The following is an 18,925-nucleotide window of genomic DNA, read 5'->3' as shown; positions in this document are numbered from 1 at the left end:
GTGTCATAAAAGAAAATTTTATAATGAAGAAAATAAAGAAAATTATATGCACAGAGGTAAATCTAGACACAGGACTGCAGGTGCTTTCAGAGTAGCCCATAGGTTGGCTCCTACTATGTTTAGTTGTGGATATTTGCTTCTCCAGAGCGGTCTTTAGTAGTATATCATTATAACATTAGAAACTGTCATACAAGTGTGGACTCCTCTCCATTTAGACAATTGCCCATATTTTGTTTCAGGCAGTTAGTATTGGACCTTGATTGTGATTCCTTGAGTTGATATACAGTTAAATGAGTTAATAAATTTTGTGTATAAATATGACTAATGTATACAGTAATCTAATCCTATTTGTGCGTGTGGTTAAGAAATTTTGGGATTTAAAATAAATGTTTCCTTTTGTACCTAACGCAACTGAACTAAAATATATATATATATATATACATTATGTTATAATATTTTTTAACAATATTTTTGAATAACAGGAATTCTCTCCCAAGTCCACTTTAAAATTATCGTAAAACCTTAAGATCATTGTTAGTAATATGATAATATTCTTTTAATGGTTACCAGCTGCATTCCAATAAAATCATAATTCAGATATTGCATATAATATAACAGTATGGCCAGGATCCAATGGAAATCCTTTCATCCTTATTTTCTAATATTACTATCAATTCTGTGACTGGCTGAAATTCGAGTCTGTTGTTGCAGCACTAATAAAGTGATGATACAACTAGTGTAGGTGCATATACGCATACTTCACATAGTCAGTTCATGTATTGTGGAAACAGCTGATGTTTTGGAAATAATGTTTTTGGGCTTCAGAAAAGAAAGGAGATAGCAAATGTCAATGGAAAAGTGATACATTGGTAATTAAATAGTTTATCAAGACTCTCGTCATAGTGTTAATATTTGTTATTTGTATGTGCAAGTATTAGTAGAGTACTTTATAAGTAAGAAAAATATCAGCTAAGGAAAAAAGCTGCAGATTTAACAAGCAAACAACAAAGCACTAACTCACCCTCACACACATCTTGCCAAGTGAATTAAGATATACACTGAGTTTGCAAAAATGCAGGTGAGCCACCTTATTTTGCTTTATTTATGTTAAGAAAGGAAGAGTTTTACAAGAGATGGCAGTTCATCTGTGAAATATAATTGTTAGTTTTATGCTCGAAATGTACCACAAAATTTATAGTTCTTCAGCTAATAATAGCTCAGTGTGAAGATGTCTGATAAATATTGCTAGTAGATAATATTTAACATTTGTTTCTTCACTGGAATGTATATACATAGTACATTCAAAAAGTGCCTGGAATCGCAAGCTGATATTTAAATGGTTTGTGCTATGGCCATAAGGTTTCATGGGGTGTTGATGTTGACCTTGGTGCACACGCATGCCAAGTGGAAGCTGGCTTGACCACCCCACTCGTGTGACACATCTGACTGATTGCAGAATGTCACAGTTTGAACAATGTGCTAACATTAAGTTCTTTAAACTTGGAAAAAATGCTACATAGACACCGCAAGTATTACTGAAAGTTTATAAGATTGTGCTTTGAAGAAACAGCAGTTTACAAGTAGTTTAACTGGTTTAAAAACAGGCAAACACTGGAAGATGAACCTCACAGATGAACCTTACAATGCCCTTCAGTGAAGAAACTCATGCAAAATGATAGGCAAATGACTGTTGCTGAGATTTCTCATGAAGCTGGATTGTCTCTAGGCTCAATACACACAATCCCGATGCAAGATTTATGGATGTTCACATGTGCAAAAAGTTTGTTCCATGCTTGCTATTGGACAATCAAATGGACTGCAGGAAAGCCATCACAGGTGATCTGTTCAAAAAGCTATGCACAATCTGAGCTTCCTAAAAAAAGTGGTCACTAGGGATGAGAGTTGGGTGTTTGTCTACAACCCTGAGACCAAGTTGGAACATCTGAATGGCACACAAAAATTTCCCCACAGCACAAGAAGCCTTGCGCAACAAAATTTAACGTCAAAGTCATGCTGATAATTTTTTCATGACGACAAATCTGTGACTAGGGAAGAAGCATTGCTGCTGCTTACTACTTTGAGATTTTGACACATTTGTGTGAGAATGTGAGGCAAAGACAACCTGAAAAATGCAAGGATGGCTGGATCCTGCATCATGACAATGTGCCTAGTCACATGGCAATGGCAGTTCAGCAGTTTTTGGATGGCTACGAAAAAAAAAAAAAAAACCACAGTCATACAGCAGGGTCTCTACTCCCCTGACCTTACACTGTTTGACTTCTGGCTGTTCCCTAAACTGAAAATGGGGTTTCATGGTTATTTTTACTACAGAGGATGACATCAAAGAAAATGCTGAAACAGCACTGTGTGTGCGCTAAAAAAAAACACAATTTTAAAGAATGTTCAAAGCTTGGGAAGATTGATGGAGCAAGTGTGTTTTGATGAGTGCGTGGATGCAGAATGAAAGAACTTTGAAGGAGATTAGGTTAGATTAGTAAGCAAACTGTTCACTCGATAAACTAGTATTTTTTTTTTTATAATCATACTAAACAATTGTTTTTTTACAATGAAATGTCAGTGTCATTTACTTGATACTGACATAGATATTCCATTTTACAATGAAATGTCTATGTCAGTATTAAGTAAAATTAACATGTTAGAATACTCCAATGGCCATTATATTGGTACCAGAGAGCTGTCAGTTGATTACCCTCTGGTACCAATCTAAAAAATGAGAATCATTATTTTATTTATTTTTTTACTGGTACAGTAACACCCCACTATTGGACTGCATTATTCATGTATGCATTTTATCTATGCAGAACAGATTTTTTTTTTTTCCTAAATTAAAATTTAATGATACAGTTCTTAACTTCTAATAGAGTGGTTTCATAATCAGTTTGCAAAATCGTTGAAAAGGAAAATTAAGGTATAAAGACAATGTTAAAAATAAAATATTTCATTTCCAACTTAGTACCTTCCATTGTTTTCTTTACTTCTTCATCAGTCTCACCAAATCCCAACATAATAGATGTCTTTGTAACAACTTCAGGTTTAATTTCTTTAGCATACTTTAACACACTCAGTGATTGCTGATAATTTGCTCTAGGATCTCTAACATATCTGAAATACAAATAATTTACTATAGTAATATAATTAGTTCATAGTAAATATTATTAAAAACTTCAGCAAAAAGTTAAATTGGTGGGCAATCACCTGCAATAGCATCAATTGCACATTGATCCGCAAAACCAAAAAATCATTTTATTCAGTTTATTTGGTTAATGAAGCAGTTTTAAGAATGGCAAATTATTTTTGTGATAATTCTTCTTTATTTTGACTAACAAAACTTACAACTGACATGCTAGATGAGAGTTCAGTACTTTTGTAAAACCAAATAAACAAGTGCGTTGCTTATCATTGATATTGATTGATTTAATACCATAGATACTTCGAGAACAGCATTTTGTAACAACTTCCATAAAATATATGAGGGTGACTCAAGTAAACATGAGAATTATTATTATTTTATTTTTTTTACTCACACAGTGAAAGCTCACTAATTCAAATCTCTGTATTCGGACTGCATTATCCATGTAAATATTTTATCTATGCAGAACAGATTTTTTTTACTAAATTAAAATTTAATGATACAATTCTGAATTTTTATGAGAATATAGTTTCATAATCATTCAAAAGGAAAGTTAAATGCAAATTACAAACAATAAGGCATTTTTATTGTTAAATAAGGCACTTTGGCATGATTCCACTGACATTTTATCAATTGCAGAGATGGCAATATTATCTTTTCTTGCCACCTATTACCACAGTCCTTATATTGATGAGCATCTAGTTTTTTGATGTTCTGATAGCAAACAGGATACAAGGAAACATTGGTCAATATTAAAATAGCGCAAAATTGCTATTTAAAACTGAGCTATAAGTTGGAATGAAGTATAATAAAGTGCTATAAAAAATACATGCAAGCAAAAAGCTATTAAATGATCACAATTTTCTTATTGATTTAGAGAGGAATTAAGGATGAGGATTGTCAAAATGCATTGCACAACAGTGTTGTAAATGATATTAATTTGGAAGATGCAAGAATGAGGTTAGAAGAAATAGCTGTCTTTGCTATAGGGAGAAAGTATGTAAATAAAGCTAAATTACACAAAGGAAGAAGTTGCCTCAATATGCTTACGAAAATTGCTAATTCTGATGAGGAATTCAAAAATATTTCACACCCTAATAAGTGATAGCATGATGGCACTCAGAGCTGAAAAATTTTTGAGATATTCTATCCAAAAGTCGTTAGTGTCCAAGTCATTTGGTGCACAATTGCCAATAGCATTTACTGCACATTGACTGGCAAAATCAAAAAATAATTTTTTGATTTTGATGTTTATTTGGTTAATGATGCAGTTTTTTTAATGGCTTTTTTTTTTTTTTTTTTTTGTGATGATAATTCTTTATTTTGACTAAAGATAAAATATAACTATAGTAGCGAGCACAACAGGTTGATAGAATGTTTTCATTAATTTTTGGGGATTTTTTTTTTTTTTTGTATTGTTACAAATACAATTTGACTGTGGTAGATGTGGTTTTTTTTTTTTTTTTATGTAAACCCCAAACACGAGAGGTATTAGAACCTATAGTACTTAGTACCGTGCTTGGGTTGGAGGTTGAGAAGACGAAAGAAGATATTTGTTGACATTGGACTTGAACTTCTGTAGACTGTAATTTTCAGGAAATATGTATGAAGGAAGGTTGTTCCAGAAAACGGCAGTTGAATGAATAAATGAGGAAGATGAAAAGTTAGTTCTGTGAGTTTGAAGTTGGACAGTAAATGGATGTTGGCTGGTGGCGGCATGTGTTCGGACTGTTTTGAAAGAGACGGCGGGAATTATAGAAGCCAATTCAGAAGAACAGTGCATATGGAAGTATCTGTAGAAGAGGCATGCAGCAGAAACAGTACGTCTATGAGACAGCGAGTGGAGAGACTTTGTTAAAGATGAATCATTAATTAGCCTAACTGCCCTCTTCTGAATGGAATCAAGAAGCCTGAGAAAGGTTTGGGGGCACCACCCCAGATGTGGGAACAATATTCCATGGCAGGGCAGATTTGCGATTTATACAGAGTAAGCAGCTGTTTGAAAGAAAAGTAACGCTGAGAGCGAAAGAGAAAACCAAGTTTTTTAGATGCAGAGGAAGCAATATTTGTAATGTGCTTGTGCCAAGAGAGATTAGAAGTCAGGGTAATCCCCAAAAGAGATATATCATTTTGCTGAGAAATCGGAGTGTGACTAAAGATAAGCATAGGAGCAGAAGAATCCTTTTTGCGAGATATAAGACGAGACTAAGTTTCAGAACGGTTGAAATCAACTAAGTTGTCTTTGCCCCACTGGAGATTTACTTGAAGATCGGCATTTAAGGAATTGGTAGCAGATTTTCGAGACGTTGAAGCTGATTGAGCAAGATAAGGTTTCTCAAAATGGAAAGTGGAATGCAATGTGCTATCATCGGCAAAACTATGGATAGGATTTCCAGTCAATGGAAGAAGGTCATTAATATACAAGAGGAAAAGAGTGGGAGAAAGAACTGAACCTTGGGGGACACCAGCATTAGTGGAGAAGTTAGAAGACAAAGAGCCATCTACCATCACCCTCAGTGAGCAATCAGAGAGAAAACTGGATAACCAATTACTAGAAACAGTTGGCAAACCATAAGATGGAAGCTTGTTTAGAAGACCTTTACGCCAAACATGATCGAAAGCATTTGAGATGTCAAGAGCAACTACTTGTGTTTCACCGAACCTTTCCACTGAATTAGTCCATAAACGGGTAATATAAGCCAGAATATCACCAGTGGATCGACACTGACGGAATCCATACTGGTGATCGTTGATCAGACGGAAGGTTTCTAGGTAGTTTAAGAGTTGGCGGTTAATTGATTTCTCCATTACTTTAGAAAAAGTAGAAGTAATTGCAATGGGACGATAATTGGATGGGAGAGATTTATCACCCTTTTTAGGAACTGGATGGATATGAGCAAATTTCCAAGCAGAAGGAAAAACACCTTTGGAATAAGAAAATGAAAAAAGGCAGTAAAGAATAGGAGTAAGTTCAGGAGCACAGGTTTTGAGAACAAGTGGAGAAATACCATCAGGACCTGGAGCTTTCTTAGCATCAAGATTCATCAAAATCCTTCTGATATCCTTTTGACGGAAGACCACAGGAGGCATTGAATGGGGCATGTTGGGATTGGTGGGAGGTGTTTTACCAAGATAATTAATACATGAGTTGGAAGGAAAATGGGATACTAGCAGGACAGCTTTATCGTTGACTGAAGTGACAACAGAACCATCTGGTTTGGACAGAGGTGGGAGCAGAGATGGGCAAAAGTTGCGGCCAATAGCTTTGGCAGGAGACCAGAATGCTTGGCTACCATTAGGGCAAGAAGCAAGTTTTCTACTCTTAGCCTGTTCAAACTCTAGTTTGGACTGATTAATAACTGCTTTACAATTGTTGCGAGCTCTGGTGTAGGCAGAAAATTAAACTGAAGAATTAGAAACAAGCCAATTATGATATGCAATGTTCTTCTCTTGAACAGCCTTAGCACATTTATTGGAAAACCAAGGTTTAGATAAAGGATGAGATTTTAAAGTGGAGTGTGGGATAAAGGATTCCATTCCTGCAAGAATAATTTCACTGACACGATCTGAGCAAATGTTGACATCAGAAGTTTTGAAACAGTAATCAGACCAAGGAAAAGAAGAAAAGAAGTCTCGCAGGTCATCCCATTTTGCATTCTTGTAATACCAAACAACATGAAGTTGGGAATAGCCATGAGATAAAGGTTCCATTGGAGAAGAGACAATCACGAAATTGTGATCTGAAGTGCCTAAAGGACCTCTCACTTCGACCGTGTACTTAGAAGGGTTGTTTGTGAGAAAAAGATCAAGCGTATTGGCTGTATGATTAGGATTGTCCGGTATTCTTGTAGGTAAATGAACAATCTGTGCAAGGTCATTAGTAATTGCAAAAGCCTCAGCATCTCGACCAGCTGGGTCAGTGTGACTAGAAAACGGAAGCCAGCTGGAGTTGTGAACATTAAAATCACCAAGGAAAACTACCTCATTGTTAGGAAAGTTGGACTGCAGAAAGTCAAGTTGTAAAGAGAGGAAGTCAAAGAGCTCCAAGTGATTGGTGGAGTTGGGAGAATGGTAGAGACAATTTATGAATTTGACACAATGAGGTAGAGAGATTTTAAGCCAGAGAACATCAAAAAGAGGAGATTCCAAATTGCCAAGTCTCTGACAGGGAATATCAGAACAGACATATGCACAAGTACCACCTTTGAGGCAAAAGGAATCATACAGTGAATAATTTGGGTAACTGAGATGAGCAGTAGTTGAATCAACCGATAACTGAGACTCCGTTAGAAAAAGTACATGGGGTTTGGCATACTGCAAATGGAAATGGACATCGTTGAGATTAGAATTGAGACCACGTATATTTGGGAAATGAATTAGGAAGTGCTTGGGAGGTTTAGACCTTTTCACAGATAAGCTTGCTCTATTAGTTTGACAATTCATGGTGTATTCACTAGTAAGAAAAAGTGGGTGGGACATGCTGTATGAAGTAATGAAATTTTTGTATATGGTGTACACATGGTAAGAATATACCCAGATCCTTGACATAACGTGGCCTCGACAATGCTGCCCGCATACACACTACTCGGACTCCCTCCAGTCACTATCTGGTACAGTAGAGGTAGCAAGATTATACACTAGCTGATCTGGAAGCCTCCTAGAGAGTTACCAATAGGTTCGGTCCGGTGTACTAACTAGCGGCTGGCCTGCGAACACCATTTTAGAGCTGTACTCTCGAAATGTAAATGAAATTAAGGTTATGATGAACATCGTTGGATCCCGCAATGATGTTCATCATAACCTTAAGTCATCAATCATACTGCATGATGGAAGAGATAGGGAAGGGTTGACCGGAATTTAGCCCTAGAGACTAAACATGGGTTCACCACTTCAAGCCTCCAATAAGCAAAGTGGTGGTATTGCACCGGTTGATGAGAGTCATCTACCACCTAGTACTGCCTGGTAACATAGAGGGGCAGCGTTCCTCCATGTGGTGTGGGCACCACACCTCGACCCCTGCTTACGTTGGTTCACACCTGGGTGGTCACCCACCATGTAGTTGTGCATGGAGGTTATACCCAGGATCACTAACAGTCCCACCATCGTGAAGGTGCAAGAAGAGGATTTGGCTGTCACAGACTGTCTGGACTTCGCCGAAATTGGGTCCACATGAATTGAGTGTCACCCGAATATCAGTTACATCAGCGTTTTAGACTCCCAGGTAGCAAGTACAGCTTGTCTGGCATATCTGAGAGAATGTCTGTGACAACCTCAAGGACCAAATGTGTGATGATGCTGTCATCTCTTTTCAAATTTTATTGAATAAAATTCTAATTTATTTTCACTTATTTTCAGTTCAAGAATGAAATCAACAATTAATTCGACAAATCAAATGTATATGCAAAATTAAGAGAAAATTTGAAACATTTCAAACATTCAAAAGACAATGAAAAGAGAATCATAAGTTTAGTGATTTCTTATATGAGATATACAGGCTGGGCTCAATTAATGCGATTAATTTGTCCTGCAAGCGCACCGCGCAAAACAGAAACGTGTTAATTGAATATGATAATCAATAGGAAAAATTATAATTGGTCCTTGACCTTCTGGAATGTCCATAAAGAATTTTAAAAATACCTTTTAAATAACTTTTTAACTGTATACAATGTAAAAGATAATGAAAATAATTATGGAATTAAATGTTTATTGCATAAAACAGCGGTTCCCAAACTGTGCGCTAAGGAATATTTAAAATTTTCGAGGAAAATACAGCGATACTCGACATCTGTCAGACATTGTGCGAATACTAGCTCGAGGTAGATCACAGTTTCAAGATTTCTTATTAAGTTGTTTGAAGCCTGAAAAAAAGATGCAGGATATTTCAGAGACTGCTGGGAGTCATTGCGGTACAAGTAAACACATGGGTTGTGTTAGGGTAGCTAAGAATAGAAACAGGTGCATGTATACTTGCGTGTACACCAATGCTAGGAGTTTAGTAAATAAATTTGATGAATTTGAGGTATTGCTCAAAACATCAAAGGCAGATATTGTTGGGATTTCAGAGACGTGGTGTCACACAGATATAAGGAATGCAGAACTGGAATTTGGGGAGTACAATGTCTATAGAAAGGATAGACAGGATAGGAAGGGGGGAGGGGTTATGCTATTAGTTAAGAAATACATAAAATCCAAGGAAGTGAAGCCAGTTACATCGCAGGACAGTGCAGTGTCGAGTCAGTCTGGTGTGACATAAGCATTGGGAGATCAAAATTGAGAGTAGGAGTGTGCTATAGGCCTAATGACTCTGATGAGTATAATAAGAAACTGTACAGAGAAATAGAGTGGGCCAGTAAATCAGAGAGTCTTATAATGGGAGATTTTAATTTCCCAGATATTGTTTGGAATTTGGGGGCTGGTCACTCACACACTAGCAAGGCTTTTGTGGATTTATTGGATGATTGTTTTCTACATCAGCATGTTCGGGAGGCAACTAGAGGGAGGAATACTCTTGATTTGATTATCAGCAGTGATTCTTCATGCAATGAGAATCTGCAGATAAATGAACCACTAGTTGGCAGTGATCACAGTGTACTGAAGTGGGATTTACTCAAAGAGGTAACTACCATTAGGGGTAAAGGGAAGGGTTATTGCTTTCGTAAAGGCGACTACGATGGACTGACACAGTATTTAAATTCTATACAGTGGGACCAATTGATGATGTTACCAACAGCAAATGCAAAATGGAAAGCATTCAAAGAACTTATCTTGGAAGCTACTAGGCTTTACGTACCAACTAAGAAATATTGTTCAAGGTTTAGGCCTTAATGGATGTCAGATGAACTAATGAGGCATATGGCAGAGAAGAAACATGGATGGGATACATACAAATTAACACATGACACAGAAGCCTGTGATAGATACAAGTTGATCTGTAACCAAGTTACAAAGGAGGTTAGGCAGGCGAAGGCAGATTACGAGAAATCTTTGGCAAGGGATGCAAAGAAAAACAGCAAAGAGTTCTTTACTTATGTAAACTCTAGAAGGAAGGGGATGAATCAGATTGGTCCACTTGATATCGATGGGTCAACTGTTGATGATCCTGCTCAGGTAGCTAACAAACTAAATGAATATTTTGCATCGACATTCACACATGAGGAGTTATTCAGCGAGGGAAATGCCAGAGGTGTATTCAACTCTGGCAGTAAGCTAGAGAATCTTGTAATAACTGAGAGTAAAGTGGAGGAGAAATAGTTGAAGATAAGCACAAGAAAGGCACCTGGCGTGGATGGGATCTATCCAGTTATATTAAAGGAGGCAGCAAAGGAAGTAAGCAAACCCTTAGCCATAATTATGAGAGGTTCCTTCGACTCAGGGGAGGTATCCACAGACTGGAGACATGCAAATGTGACCCCAATTCACAAAGGAGGATCAAAGGCTGACACAAGTAATTATAGAAATGTGAGTTTAACTTCTGTCCTACGAAAATTAATGGAGGCACTGGTTAAAGAAGCACTGCAGGATCATCTAGACAAGACTTCAGTTATAGCTCGGACACAGCAGGGTTTTGTTAAGGGGAAGTCTTGCCTGACCAATTTGATTGGATACGATGATGCGGTCACAAAAGAACTGGATGCAGGGAATAACTTTGATATTATATACTTGGATCTTAGAAAGGCTTTTGATACTGTTGGACACGGAAGACTGCTGCACAAATTGGAGCAGTGTGGCATTGGAGGCAAATTGCTGCTATGGATAAAGAGGTGGTTGAGGGGGAGAAGACAGAGTGGTAATCAATGGACACTACTCATCGTGGACTAATGTTATTAGTGGAGTCCCTCAGGGTTCAGTGTTGGGTCCATTATTGTTTTCTGTATTTTAAATGACATTGATGATGGTATATCAGGCTTAATATCGAAGTTTATTGCCCAACGTGCGGTAAGCTTAACGTGAAGGTTGGCAGGGTTGTCAAGGGACACTACTGACACTATGCTGCTGCAACAGGATCTGGAAAGGTTGAGGAAATGGGCTGAGAGGTGGCAAATGAAGTTTAACATTGACAAATGTAAAGTGCTACATATAGGAAACAGCAACCCCAGAGCAACGTATCAACTCTGTGGTACTACACTGACAGTGGTAGAGAATGAGAGGGACCTGGGGGTGGTTGTGCAGGCAGATATGAAGTTCTCTGAGCAGTGCAGACGGGCTGCAAGAGTAGCTCATGGTGTATTATCAATGATATATAGGAATTTTTCTAGCAGGGATAAGGAGGTGATTATTCCCTTGTATAAGGCAATGGTCAGGCCACACCTAGAGTACTGTATACAGGTCTGGAGGCCTTATTTCAAGAAGGATGTAGAGCTGCTGGAACGAGTACAGATAAGGGCAACAAGATTAGTGAATGGAACAAAGGGTTGCTCTTACGAAGAAAGGCTTAAGTTTTGCAAATTACAGTGTCTGGAGACTAGGCACAAGCGAGATGATCTGATAGAGGTGATCTGTATAAAGCCTTGAATGGTGTGAGCATGCTCAATGCTGATGGGATTCTTCCTCTTGCTCAGAATAATCACCTGAGAGGGCATAAATTCAAATTGAGGAAAGACAGATGTAGGATAGGTGTGCGGAAATTTGCCTTTAGCCAGCGGGTGGTTGGTTGGTGGAACAGACTTCCATCCCTTGTCGTGGAAGTTGATAGCCTAAATAAGTTTAAGGCTCAGCTGGACAGGTATTTAGAATGAACAGAGGGGTGAAGTGGAAGTGGTTTTTTTTTTTTTTTGGCTGATGCTGCATAAGCTTGCTTTCTTGCATCAAATGCCTCTACTAATGCTAAACGGAACTGTTAGGTATTTCTTTTGGTCTGGGTGTGGCGTGAAAAAATTACTGAGATACTAAGGGCACCGTGAATCGAGAAAGTTTGGGAATCTCTGACATAAAATACACAATAAAGAAATGACTGTTGCGGAAATATTTGAACAGTGTTGACTTTCTCTTTTCATCAATCAATTTCCGATAGCTGACAACAATCTTCTCTGGGCCCTGGCGAAATAAATATCGCAGAGAACCTCAAACAAAAGGTTTGAAGTTCTCTGTGATACGAAAGATTTCATTTAGTTCTTTTATTGTTATCTCCTTCGTGGTAACATTTACAGCTGGCTCATTTAAAAATTTGAATTTTTAAATGCAAGTCTGTATTGACTTTATTAGTGGGAGACAAGTAACACGACTTCTTCTTCTGATGGTTGATGGAACATGCCGAGGCAGGCAGCAGGCAAGCGTTTGTTTATTGCCCAACGTGCAGTAAGCTTAACGTGCAATTCAAATTTCTTTCAACTATCACATAAAAAAAAAAGATCGCGTTAACAGGAAATTGTATCATGTAAAGTGAAAAGTGGTATAATTTTTTCAAATAGTGGTAACTTAAACAAGCGTTATACAAGATCTGGCTGTATATATATATAAATTACAAGAAGAAATAGAGTTGGTTTGTGATTTGCATGAAGATAAAGAAGAAATCATATAATTGCGACTAAAGAGAATTTAGCATAAGAAAAGCCCAGAGAGAACAATGAAAATCATGGTGCGAGTGTATTTCCAATAAATTCACAAAAGTTCAGATTGACAGAATACACAATTATTGTAGAGAGGGAGGAAAAATAATAAAAATAACATTAATACCAAAAATTGGCAAATAAATTCTGGGGAAACTACACTGTTCAACCTTGTAGTTCAATTGCTGAAATGTTCAAAAGGCAACAGAAAGGCATAACACACAAAAAAAATAAGGAAGATTAAAAATTTTATATATTTAGCTTTAAACTGTCCCATGAAAGTAGCCTGAAAATTATCAAGGAAACTGAAAAGAATATACTACCAAATGTCTTCCCAGATGCAAGTTCCTACGGTAAAATTACATTTGCTCAAGTCAAGAATTCTTCTGTTGGTTAATTTTTAATTAGATCAGAAAGACAAAAACTGGATTAAAAAGCTTTACCAGGTAAAAATATTCGTACAAAACATTCAACTTTTGGATGTTTACTTTTGGTTATCTATTGGATGCAACATATTCTGCAACCAGAACTTAAAGGAAAGTCTCTTCTCCCAATCAATTCACAGTCTAGGCGGGCAGACGAAGTATATCTTGAAATTAAAATTAGCAAAACAATGCCATTACTGCTGATCCTTGAGGCTGTCAGAGACATTCTCTCAGGTATGTAAAGCTGGGCTTGCTACCTAAGAGTTCAAAATGCTGATGGAACTGATATTCAGGTGACATTCAAGTCAAGTGGACTGAATTTTGGCCAGTTGTGCTGTGACAACCAAATGAAGTCAGGTTGTCCCGTGACAACCAAATCCTCTGCTTGCACCTTCATGATGGTGGGACTGTTAATAACCGTGAGTATAACCCCAATGTGCAAGTCCTGAAATATGGCACCTAGTATATTGGAAGTGACCAGCTAGGGGCAATCAAAGTAAGCAGGGGTCAAGGTGTGGTTTCCACACCTCATGGAGGACTATTATCAGGCAATGCTAGGTGGTAGATGACTCCCATCAACTGGTGCAATACCACTACTTTGACTACTGGAGGCACATAGTAGTGGAACCCATATTTAGTCTCCAGAGAAAAGTTCAGGCAACCCCCCCATCTCTTCCATCACGCAGTATGATTGATGTCTTTTGAGGTTATTAGGGACATAACAAGTCTAAATCTGTGTTTGCAGTCTGTCCACCAGACCGAACCCGTTGGCAACTCTCTAGGAGGCTTCTGGATCAGCTAGTGTATAATCTCACTCTGCCAGATAGTGACTGGAGGGAGTCACAGTAGTGCGTATGCAGGGGGCATTGTTGAAGCCGCATTATGTCGAGGATCTGGGTATAATCTTGCCTGTGCATATGCCATATCCAAAAACTTCATTACTTTATACAACATGTACTCCCTACCTTTTCTTACTACTGAATACATCATGAATAGTCAAACTAATAGGAAAAAACTTATCTGCAAAAAGATCTAAACCTCCCAAACACTTCCTCATTCATTTTGCAAATACAGCAGACTCTTGATTTACTGGGATCGGATTAACTGGACCACTTCAAGCCTCCAAATAAAAATTAAAAAAAAAAAAAAAAAAATCAATCAGAAATCATAAAATTCATGTAATAGGAATATACAGAATAAACCAGAATAGGTATAAACAGATGTTTTGCAAGTCGTAAATCAACGACAAGAAGTTGCATTATAAGTTGTCATTGGGAGATGAGTATATCTATTATCTTGCAAACCCCTGCTGTCTTTACACCTGCCGCTCAAAAAAAAAAGTTTAGTTTGTTTTAAAAAAGTTTAGTTAGTAAGTCGCGTTGATTGTTGTGTTCCATCACACCACAAAAGAACAAAAAAAATTTTTTTTTTTTTTTTTTTTTTTATATAGCAACTATTATTTATTATTTTTTTTTTTTTAGAAATTGTGAAAATGATGGGCAAAATGCAAAACTTGTGCTTTCAATTAAACAAAAACTTGAAATTATTCAAAAGTTTGAAAATGGTGCATCCATTAAATCTCTAATCACCTAATGAACCATTATAATGTTGGTGACCAAACCATACACAACACTAAAAAATGGAAGATTGCTGCACAAACTGGAGCAGTGTGGCATTGGAGGCAAATTGCTGCTATGGATAAAGGGATGGTTGAGGGGGAGAAGACAGAGAGTGGTAATCAATGGACACTGCTCATCATGGACTAATGTTATTAGTGGACTCCCTCAGGGTTCAGTATTGGGTCCATTATTGTTTTCTGTATTTATAAATGATATTGATGATGGTATATCAAGCTTAATGTCCAAGTTTGCAGACGATACGAAGGTTGGCAGGGTTGTCAAGAACACTACTGACACTATGCTACTGCAACAGGATCTGGAAAGGTTGAGCAGATGAAGTTTAACATTGACAAATGTAAAGTACTACATATGGTAAACAGCAACCCCAGAGCAACGTATCAACTCTGTGGTACTACACTGACAGTGGTAGAGAATGAAAGGGACCTGGGGGTGGTTGTGCAGGCAGATATGGAGTTTTCTGAGCAGTGCAGACGGGCTGCAAGAGTAGCTCATGGTGTATTGTCGATGATATATAGGAATTTTTCTAGCAGGGATAAGGAGGTGATTATTCCCTTGTATAAGGCAATGGTCAGGCCACACCTAGAGTACTGTATACAAGTCTGGAGGCCTCATTTCAAGAAGGATGTAGAGATGCTGGAACGAGTACAGAGAAGGGCAACAAGATTAGTGAATGGAACAAAGGGGTGCTCTTACGAAGAAAGGCTTAAGTTTTGCAAATTACAGTGTCTGGGGACTAGGCACCAGCAAGGTGATCTGATAGAGGTGTATAAAGTCTTGAATGGTTTGAGCATGCTCAATGCTGATGGGATTCTTCCTTTTGCTCAGAATAATCACCTGAGAGGGCATAAATTCAAATTGAGAAAAGACAGATGTAGGATAGATGTGAGGCCTTTAGCCAGCGGGTGATTGGTTGGTGGAATAGACTTCCATCCTTTGTCGTGGAAGTTGATAGCCTAAATAAGTTTAAGGCTCGGCTGGATAGGTATTTCGAACGAACAGAGGGGTGAAGCGGAAGTGGTTATTTTTTATTTATTTATTATTATTTTTTTAATTATCATTTTTTTTTTTTTGGCTGATGCTGCATAAGCTTGCTTTCTTGCATCAAATGCCTACTAATGCTAATGCTAAATAAAGGGATGCTATAAGATTTCAAATTGACATTGTAAAAAATAAACAGAAGCATCGTATTGGACACACGAATAGTGCATGGTAAGCTTTTTTCGTTTTTTATCTATCATCATACTTTTTATGTAGGTTGCTGAACATTTTTTGATATAGTAAGTCCCCGACTTATGTAGCTTTGGACTTACGTTATTTATATTTTTTATATGACAAGATTTCAGTGAAAGGGACACATATTTCACTATAATAACTTAAAACTCCCCAGAATTCCAGCTATCGGTATTATCGCAAATGCAATAAGATCGCGTTTACTACCCGTTTATAATTAGATGCCCTAACAGAAAAGCCCAGTAAACCGGAAAGTGCAAATTGTTTTTACTATTTTATGGCAGAATGACCTCTGGAAATTCGTTTTAGTAAAATGTAAGCTTGCTTGGGGTGGTAATAATGAGTTTTCGTCCCCTGTGAAGTTCTTTTCAGAAAATTTAATTTTGACTGTTATCATGGTACCGACTAAGAGAATAAGCGATAGTGGTACTCGTAAATCTATCAAGAAAAGGAAAGCGATCGAGTTGGATTAGAAAATTAAAATAATAAAGATGTATGAGAATGGCCAAACATTAACAAGTATCGTGCGGAATTCATATTTGTCAGTGGCAACGGTGAATGCAATAAAGGAAAAAGACAAAATACAAGATGCAGTGAAGCGATCGGCACCAATGAGGTCAACTATAATAACCAAGGCTACGAAATACATATCAGTTTTTACAGCACAATAACATGCGTTTTTTTCTTCCTTTTATGTTTTCTTTTCTTATGTGCTACTCTGGCTACTTCACCACTGTCCCCAGATAAAGATTTTAATTGAACTAATTAAAAATATATAACTATTTTTCTTCATTCTTCTGAGGATATTACGTGGTTTTTGTAATTTTAGCATATCAGGGATATTTTATTAGTCATATTTTTAGCAATATTTTATTAGTCATTCTGGAGTTCGTAAAACTCGACTTAAATAAGAAGTCCTGGAACGTATCTCTTACGTATGTCGGGGACTTACCGTATTTTTGGATTAACTGGGAATTTTTTTTACCATCTATCCGGAAAATCAAGAGTACTGTATATGTGGTCTCAGTTCCAATCTCAATGATGTCCATTTCCACTTACTGTCTGCCAAACCCCACATACTTTTTCTGACAGAATCTCAATTATCAGTTGCATCAACCACTGCTCATCTCAGTTGTCCTAATTATTTGCTGTACGATTCCTTTCACTTCAAAGGTGGTACTTGTGCATAGGTCTGCTCTGATATTTCCTGTCAGAGACTCGGTAATTTGGAATCTCCTCTTTTCGATCTTCTTTGGCTTAAAATCTTCCTGCCTCATTTTGTCAAATTCGTCTGTTGCCTCTATCATTCTCCCAGCTCCACTAATCACTAGAAACTCTTTGACTGCCTCTATTTGAAACTTGGCTTTCTCCAGTCCAACTTTCCTATCATGCTGGAATAAAGGTCTCATAAATAAGCTTCCATTCTATGGTTTACTAACTGTTTTTTGCAATTGAGTATCCACTTTTCTGTTTGACCATTCACTGTGAGTGATGATGGATGACTGTCTTCTAACTTATCCCCTAATGCAAGTGTTCCCCAAGGTTCAGTTCTTTCTCCCAATCTTTCCTCTTCTATAGTAATTACCTTCTCCCATTGACTGGAAATTCTACCCATGGTTTTGCATTCCACCTTCCAGTTTGAGAAACCTTGCCCTACACAAACAGGTTCAACTGCTTTAATATCCACTACCAATTCCCTAAATGCAGATCTCCAGGTAATTCTCCAGTAGGGCAAAAATAACTTAGTTGATTTCAATCCTTCTAAAATCCAGTCCTGTCTTATATCCTGCAAAAAGACTTATTCTGCTCCTATGCTTACCTTTGATCACACTCAGATTTCTAGACAATGTCGCATATCTCTATTAGGAATTAACCTGATTTATAATCTGTCTTGGCATAAGCATTATAAATATTGCTTCCTCTGAATCTAAAAAAGTGGGTCTTTTCTTTTGCTCTCGGCGTTACTTTCCTTCCAAACAGCTGCTCACTTTGTACAAATCACAAATCCACCCTACAATGGAATATTGTTCCCACATCTGGGGTGGTGCCACTGAAACCTCTCTCAGGCTTCTAGATTCCATTCAGAGGAAGGCAGTTAGGTTAATTAATGACCCATATCTAAAAATGTCTCTCCACTCTCTGCCTCATAAACATTCTGTTTCTGCTGTATGCCGTTTTTATAGATACTTCCATGGGCACTTTTAGTAGTAGTAGTGGCATGTGATGCAAGAGAGCAAGTGTATGAGCTTATGCAGCATCAGCCAAAAAAAAAAAAAAAATTACACCATTCCCTCCAAATGCCTGTCCAGTTCCTCCTTAAATTTATTTAACCTATCAATTTCCACAACGACAGATGGAAGTTTGTTCCAGCAATTAACCACCCACTGGCTAAAGGCAAATTTCCGCATATCTATTCTACACCTGTCTTTTCTTAATTTGAATTTATGCCCCCTTAGGTTCGTAATCTGAACAAGTGGAAAGATCCCATCAGAATTCAGCGTGCTCAATCCATTCACGGCCTTATAAACCATCAGATCACCGCACAGGTGCCTAGTCTCCAGCCATTGCAATTTGCAGAACTTAAGCCTCTCTTAGTAAGAGGATCCCTTCATTCCCCTCACCAATCTTGTTGCCCGTCTCTGTACACGCACAAGCAAATCTACATCCTTTCTAAAATGAGGCCTCCAGACCTGCACGCAGTACTCAAGGCGTGGCCAGACCATTGCCTTATACAGAGGGACAATCACCTCCTTTTCCCTGCTAGCAAAATTCCTATATATCATTGACAAAACCCCATGACCTGCCCTGGCAGCCTGTCTGCACTACTCAGAAAACTTCATATCTGACTGCACAATTACTCACAGGTCTTTTTCATTTTCTACCACCTTAAGTGTAGTACCACACAGTTGGTACATTTCTCTGGGGTTTCTTCTA

General features: G+C 37.6%; 1 protein-coding gene across 1 annotated transcript in view; it reads right to left on the bottom strand.

Moving 5' to 3' along the window:
* Window positions 1-18,925, bottom strand: part of Las (lipoyl synthase, mitochondrial) — a 144,989-nt gene that overhangs the window by 31,031 nt on the left and 95,033 nt on the right. Inside the window, exon 8 of the mRNA XM_090381046.1 lies at window positions 2,978-3,123. Within this exon, the coding sequence (XP_090237172.1) occupies window positions 2,978-3,123 (146 nt within the window). The remainder of the gene's footprint in view (window positions 1-2,977; window positions 3,124-18,925) is intronic.

This window comes from Mastigoproctus giganteus, chromosome 9 (genome assembly GCF_048544385.1).
Source record: "Mastigoproctus giganteus isolate SK-2022 chromosome 9, ASM4854438v1, whole genome shotgun sequence".
NCBI classification, from domain to species: Eukaryota; Metazoa; Arthropoda; class Arachnida; order Uropygi; family Thelyphonidae; genus Mastigoproctus; species Mastigoproctus giganteus.
The sequence above is the reverse complement of the archived record's forward strand: the minus strand, read 5'-3'. Positions and strand labels throughout refer to the sequence as shown.